The sequence below is a fragment of the Limulus polyphemus genome, unplaced genomic scaffold, assembly GCF_000517525.1.
Source record: "Limulus polyphemus unplaced genomic scaffold, Limulus_polyphemus-2.1.2 Scaffold3889, whole genome shotgun sequence".
NCBI lineage: Eukaryota > Metazoa > Arthropoda > Merostomata > Xiphosura > Limulidae > Limulus > Limulus polyphemus.
The window spans coordinates 30,406-37,971 of record NW_013669499.1 but is presented as its reverse complement, the minus strand read 5'-3'; the positions used below and the strand labels follow the sequence as shown (position 1 = coordinate 37,971).

At 44.2% G+C, this 7,566-nt stretch overlaps 1 protein-coding gene across 1 annotated transcript in view; it reads left to right on the top strand.

Annotated features, from left to right (window-relative positions):
• LOC106470224 (zinc finger protein 62-like) overlaps positions 1–7,566 on the top strand; it is a gene marked incomplete at its 3' end in the record, with an annotated part of 67,967 nt that overhangs the window by 31,363 nt on the left and 29,038 nt on the right. The window contains exons 5-6 of the mRNA XM_022398822.1: positions 4,243–4,660; positions 6,561–7,086. Of these exons, the coding sequence (XP_022254530.1) occupies positions 4,243–4,660; positions 6,561–7,086 (944 nt within the window). The remainder of the gene's footprint in view (positions 1–4,242; positions 4,661–6,560; positions 7,087–7,566) is intronic.

Here is a 7,566-nt window from a genome sequence, read left to right as displayed (position 1 = left end):
ATAAGAGATCTACTGCAGTCAGCTTTGAACCAGGGGACAAGGTAGGGTTGTATAATCTCAGGAAGACCAAAGGGAAGTCTCCTAAGTTGTTTTCTCCATGGGAAGGCCCATATGACATAGTGGATCGCCTCTCAGACGTGACTTTCTGGATAAAATGTGGTCGGCGAGGTAAACCAAAAGTGGTGCATGCCAACAGGCTTTGGCGTTATCACGGTCCAGGACATTTCAGTTGGGATGAAGTGGACAACAGAACAAATGACGCTGGTGAAGACGTGCCACCTGAAGAAGCCACCGTCGAAGAAGAAACTCTACTCAGTTTTGAGAAGAGAAACGGTGAAGCTCTTGATGAAGTTACTACCACTGATGTGACTGTTACGGACGATAGGACATTTCCTGATGAAGCAGATGAACTCCACGTGAAGCAGAAGCCAACGAGACAGAGACCAGTACGGAAGAAGATACGTCCCGTAAAATTAAGAGACTTTGTTGAATTGTAATTTTGTGTTTGTAATTCTGTACATTTAATTAAGTTATTGTTTTATTGTTTGTGGTTATTGTTCGGGATGAACAATATTAAGGAGGGGGTAGTGTTGCTTCAGCGAGGTCACATGATTAGTGTCACGCCCCTGCTTTCTGGAAATATCTTGTACCTTCGTGAATTGTCGGGAGATTACTAGATATAGGGATGTTGAAATCAAGTGTATCGTGATGTTATATTCAGAAAGAATAAACCAGTTTTATTAAGTAAGGACTTGTGTCGCTAAAGTTTCGTCGGAACGAAGTTACGGAAAATCAATTAACAAACGGAGACGTAACAATACACTATTTGAAATCATCGTCTAATATATAGCAACAATGTATTGAAACATGAGATAATTAAAATAATTAAAAAATCTCACATATTTCAGTAGAATCGATCTTTCATTTTGTTCTAAGTCAACTGCAACAGTCTGACCGTTTGCTGTATGTCTGGCACAATATGTAATAATTGATGTTTTATCATTGATGATTACATTTTAGAAACACACGGTTTAATTAAATACAAAAAAGTAATTAAACTGATATGCATCACTACATATTTACAGTTTTGTAATGTGAACTGTCTATTTTATATTGTATTGTTTGTTTTGTTTTGTAATTAAGCACAAAGCTACACAATGGACTATCTGTGCTCTGCCCACTACGGGTATCGAAACCAGAATTCTAGAGTTGTAAGTCTGTAGAGTTACTGCTGTGCCACTGGGGGCCTATTTTATATTGTAATTACATAGTTAGCTACAGTGTATTATAATTCACTTTGATTTTAATAACATTTTTCAACAAACATTAAATATTGTTGCGTATCTACTTGTTTGATAATTTACCGTAAAAATTCTCTCCGAGAATTTTCAGTGATACAAGTCCTTTCTTAATTAAAACTGGTTTATTCTTTTTCGATACAACTTTGCAACACAAAGATTTTTCACAGTCGCTTTAAAGTTAACTACTTTTATAAACACACGTTATAATTCAGAACGATTCACGTACTTTACTTACGGTGCCTACTGCTCGCTTGACTCAATTATCTATCCATCTGCAAACTTTCTCTGCTTTATTTGCCGGGCTTATATACAAAAATAGAGGGCGCCTGGAAAAGACCAGAGTTCCCAAGAACAGTCATGATCCTTCTAGAAACTCTAGCACACATGCTTCAGGCGTCGCGTGACTTCCGCTGTCGTAACACTGTCCCTTCCTTAGTATTGTTTGTCCCGAACAATAGCCAATTAAATGTACAGAATTTACAAACAAAAAATTAAAATACAACAAAGTACCTTAGTTTTACAGGATGTATCTTCTTCCGTACTGGTCTCCATCTTGTTGGCTTCTGCTTCACGTGGAGTTCATCTGCTCCATCGGGAATTGTCCCATTATTGGTAATAGTCACATCAGTGGTAGTAACTTCATCAAGTGCTTCACTGTTTCCCTTCTCAAAACCAGGTACAGTTTCTTCTTCCACAGTGGCTTTTCCAGGTGACACGTCTTCAGCGGCTTCTTTTATTCCATTTTTCACTTCTTCCCAACTCAAATGTCCTGGATTGTGATAACGCCAAAGCTTGTTTGCATGTACCACCTTTGGTTTACCTCGCTGACAACATTTTATTCGGAAAGTCACGTCTGAGAGACGATTCACTATGTAATATGCCCTTCCCATGGAGAAGACAACTTAGTAGACTTCCCTTTGGTCTTGTTGGAATTATACAACCACACCTTTTCTCCTGGTACAAAGGTGACTTCAGTACATTTCTTCTCATAACATGGAATCAGCAGACGTTTTTATGTTCGAATGCACTTGATGGTGAAGATCATCCATCCTTTCATATAACACTTTCACGAACTCTGGAACATTTTCAGGCAACTCTTCGTAAGGTGGGAGTCCTGTTATCAGGTCCACTGGCAGCTGAAGTTTCCGATGAAACATCCAGTGTATCCAGTGGATTCATATTCTGCTGTTCTATAGGCCATCATCAGTGGAGGGAGTCATCTTGACGGCTATTACAAAACTTTGCCAATTCCTGTCCCAGTGTCCAGTTGTACTTTTCTACCATCCCATCAGACTGTGGATGAAGTGGCATTGTCCTGATCTTTCGTATACCAATCAACTTTCAGCATCCATGAAACACAGCTGATTCAAAGTTACGGCCTTAATCCGAATGCAGTTCGTGTGGCATAACAAACCTGAAGAAGAAATCACTAATAGCCAATGCTACAGTTGTAGCTTCCGGATTTGGTATTGCATATGCCTCAGGCCACTTGGTGAAATAATCCATCACCACACAAATGTACCTTTGTGCTCAGTGCTCTGAATGTCAAAGTGGAGAAATTCAACCAAGTGCGGGTAAATGGCAGGAGTAACTATGACTCTATTAAGAGAGTGGAGTTCTATAACTCTCTTAATGGGAGGAGACCCAAACTATCCTAGGATGGGGTGGAACCGACACACTATCCTTTGGAGGTACTTCCTCGTGGTACGGCTGGATACAGACAAGTCCTGTAACCAAAACCTCCAACCCATGAAGGAGAACACTAAAAACCCATGTAGTGGCCTCGCCAACCACTATATGTCCAACAGCAGGAGAAGCTATCTCCAGGTTGGGAAGGAAAACCCTAAACCATGATGGGAACTTACCGGCCCCATCAGCTATTGGGTACCTGGTAGGAGCTTGCAACCCTACCCTGTATTTGCAGTTTATAGGGAACTGGTCGGCCCTATATCAGAGTAGACCGTTTATTGTATATGGGCACAATTAAAAGAAATAAGAGCTATGATTTGGCGTCCGTGTGGTACCAGGGTGGCGGCCAAACCCGAGCTACTTGGCACCAACTGGGGATGGTAGGTTCCGAGTGATTCCCTGGCGACGAGGGACGAATCGACAAGGGACTTTAAACGTCTGAAATAGAGGAATTGAGAAATACTTATTCCACCACCGGCTCACATACCCAAGGTGTACCCGGTGCAACGGACTTACTACCTATCCAGGTCGAAAAGTGCCGAACCACTCAGGTGGACAGCTTGTTTATTAACGGCTCCCCACGCGAGGCAATTTGTGACGAGTCCACTTCGGTGGAGAATTACCTTATTTATGACATACATACCGATTTAAGTCAAACTATAACTACGCCTAGAGCTTCAGGCAGCTCGTCTGTAAGTATCCAGTCATTGAGCGTGACTGAGGGCGGAATTAAGGATAACTTTGAAACAGAGGAATTGATGAATATCTGTTTGGCTATGCCTAGAGCTTCAGACAGCTCGTCTGTAAGTATCCAGTCATCGAGCGTGACTGAGGGCGAAACTGACGAAAGGGCCACGCCACGAGCTTCAGACAGCTCGTCTGTAAGAATCCAGTCATCGTGCCTGACTGAGGGTGAATGTCTGCCTCCTACAGACAACTGCAACCCGTCTGTAGAGAACCAGTTATCGTGCGTAACTGAGGGTAGGTTTCAATGGGTAGGCTCTCTGGTAATGGTGCATCTGCCCTTCAGAAAGGTAGCATGTGACCTATGTTCCAAAGAGTTCTTGGCATACTCGAAGTTTGCAGTCCACCATACAAACTTCCACAATTCATAAACTCAGGCATGCTGCTCATATTGTGGTAAAAGTAATGGCAATCGTCACGCAATAGCCTGTCACATTCCGAAATGTCCCTGGCGGCGAACTTTTATGTTTGCTGCGAACTTGAGCAATTTCTCGTGTGATCTCTGCAGTGATAGTTTTAAGACTAAATCAGGGCTTTTGCAACATAAGCGTCATAGGCATCCTTGTTCAAGGAATGCTGAATGCATCCATTCTCTGGGAGTCAGGACGCCGTTGCCACGCCCTCGCCAGGTAGTGTGGTCCGAGGAAATAGTGTATTTGGGCCAAAAGAGCATTAATATTCTCTGTGCGGGACATCTACCTGGTAAGACTTCCAAACAGGTCTCAGACAAGCACTGGGATTTGCACAGGATATGGTCTTCTAATATACATGGTACACCCACCACTCAGAATCGTGGAGATCCTGTTGAGCAGGTCGGGGAGTACGAGGAGTTGGACTGGGAAGGAATGCATCCTTTTCCCGACCCTGACTCTAAGTTCTGCTCGTACCTTGATCAGCTGAGAGATCAGAAGGGACTCACTGAACTGGTATGGCAGGAGATCGAAATCGTAACTCAACAATGGGTAGACAACCTTGCCCATATCCAATCGTCTTGGAATCATGAGAGAACAATTAAGCAGGTGACAGAAAACAATACACCTGCACCAAGACCATACAAAAGGTGTTTCCATCGTGTGGAATGTTATAGGCGGTTTCAGAGGATGTATGACCTCCAGTGAAAGTACCTGGCTGAGAAAATACTAGACGGCCGGGAAGCTGTCACATGTAACCTCAAAAAGGAGGAAATCAAAGACCACTACGATCAGGTCTATGGTGTGTCAAATGATAGAGTTTTTCTAGATGACTGCCCCAAGCCACCAGGGGTCAATAACACCGACCTCTTGAAACCGTTTACGCCAACCGAAGTGATGAACTCACTTCAGGGTATGAAGAACGGGGCACCCGGCCCTGACAACATTACCCTACCGTTCCTACAAAAAAACGTGTGAAGTATGGCATCCATGTTTCCTTGGCGAATGTGTTTAACATATGGCAATTCTTGGGACGCATCCCTGAGTGCATGAAGTCCAACAGGTCAGTGCTCATCCCTAAATGGAAGAGTGATCTGCAGGATGTCAAAAACTGGCGGTCAATCACGATCTCCTCGGTTGTGTTGCGGCTATATACCAGGATTTTGGCATGCCGTCTCGAGCGGACGGTGCAGATTAATCCCTGACAGCGAGGCTTCGTCCCTCAGGCTGGATGTAGAGATAATATATTTCTACTACAGTCTGCTATGAGGAGGGCTAAGCGGAAGGGAACTCTGGCTCTAGGGCTTCTTGACTTGTCTAAGGCATTTGACACAGTTGGTCACAAACATCTTCTGACCAGCCTGGAAAGGTTCACTGTCCACCCGCATTTCGTCCGAATTGTGGAGGACATGTACAGTTGTTGGTCGACGTCCTTTCGAGTAGGCAGCCAGTCTACTCGCCCCATCATGCTGATGAGAGGCGTCAAACAAGGGGATCCCATGTCTCCTATATAGTTTAACATTGCTCTGGATCCTCTCCTTCGTCAACTGGAAGAGGAAAGCCAAGGCTTTATGTTTAGGGAAGGGCAGGTCCCTGTCTCATCCCTAGCATATGCCGATGATATGGCACTACTGGCTAAAGATCACGCCAGTCTTCAGTCGATGTTGAACACTGTGGAGAAATTTTGTTCAGGGAACGGACTTGGCCTTAACATCGCCAAAAGTGCCGGACTTCTGATTAGGGGGTCGAATAAGACCTTCACCATTAATGACTGCCCTTCCTGGTTAGTAAACAGTGAAACGCTCCCGATGATCAATCCTGAACAAACTTACTGTTATCTTAGTGCAAGCGTCTGTCCATGGACTGGAATAAACCCACCCTAGAGAAATGGATTGCAAGTATCACAGAGTCTCCCGTCAAGCCACATCAGAGGGTCGACATACTCTGTAAGTACACTTTGCCCCGGCTATTTTACCAACTTGAGCTGGGCAATCTGAATCTGAAAAAACTCAAGGAACTAGACAGCATGGTCAAACAAGCTGTCAAACATTGGTGTCATCTACCTGCCTGTACGGCTGATGGCATGCTATATTCCCGTCATCGTGACGGGGGTTTAGCTGTAGTAAAATTAGAGTCTCTTGTCCCTTGTCTGAAGATCAAAACGTATTTGAGACTAGTGCACTCGACCGACCCGTCACATCGATTTGGGCGGAATCCGATGGTTTAGTGGGTGCTATCGAGGGTATTGCTCATAAGACTGGGCTTCCGATCCCTACGCCTGACCAGCAATCTGGAACATATCATTCCAAACTGGAAAAGGTTGGCCTTGCACGGGCAAGGTGTGGAGCTCTTCAGAGGCTCAAGATCTGCCAACCACTGGTTGCCCAAGCCAGTTGGTATGAAACCACACCACTAGGTGAAGTGTCTGGCAATGAGAGGTAACGTATACCCTACCAAAGAGGCCCTCAGCAGAGGGAATTCTGCCAAGTGTCAGGGTTGCACATCAATGAGGGAGACCCTATGTCATGTAAGTGGTCAATGCCCGAAATTGAAGTCCATGAGAATACGGCGTCACAACAAGATCTGTGAGCACTTGATCGCCGAGGCCAGCTTTAAAAGCTGGAAGGTTCTGGAAGAACCTACCTTGGTTACGGACAATGGTGAACGTGGGCGATCTGATTTGATCTTCCATCGTGATAATAAAGCGGTGGTTGTTGACATGACAGTTTGCTACGAACTTACGAACGACACATTGAGAGAAACTTATGCTTCTAAGGTTAAAAGGTACGAGTGTTTGGCTCCACAAATAGAATATCTTACAGGGGTTACCTCCATTGTCTTTCAAGGATTTCCTATGGGTGCCCATGGTGCCTGGTTTCCTGAAAACACGGACGTGCTGGCCGACCTGGACATCCAGTCCAAGTACTTTGAAGAGTTCTTGTGTAGGCATACCATCCTCTACCCTCTACACACTGGACCTGTTGTGAAAGTCGAACAATGAAAGGTATCTAGAAAGGCTTGCACCCTAAGTTGTCTCTTTCTCCTATGATTTCTACTACCACACTGCCAAGACTAGCTAGATTGAAGAATCTCAGTATAATCTGTGATGATTTTAAATGTGAATGGCATCTGTCTGTAGCGTCAACCCTGACATTAAATTGGGTAATAATAAATATCGATAGCCAAATGTCTCGTCATCTAATTAGTGATGTGCATAAATGGATTGACGAGATTACCACTGTCCCTATCTACTATCTAGCAAAACCACAACCAAGGGAATGGGCTTGGAGAAATCAGCAGAAAAACTGTGGAGGAACTACTGTGTAACACGGAGGGAATTTCTTGCTATAGTAAAGAGTCTGTCATATTTCCATCCTTACCTCCATGGTGCAAGGTTTACCATCAGGACAGACCATGCTGCG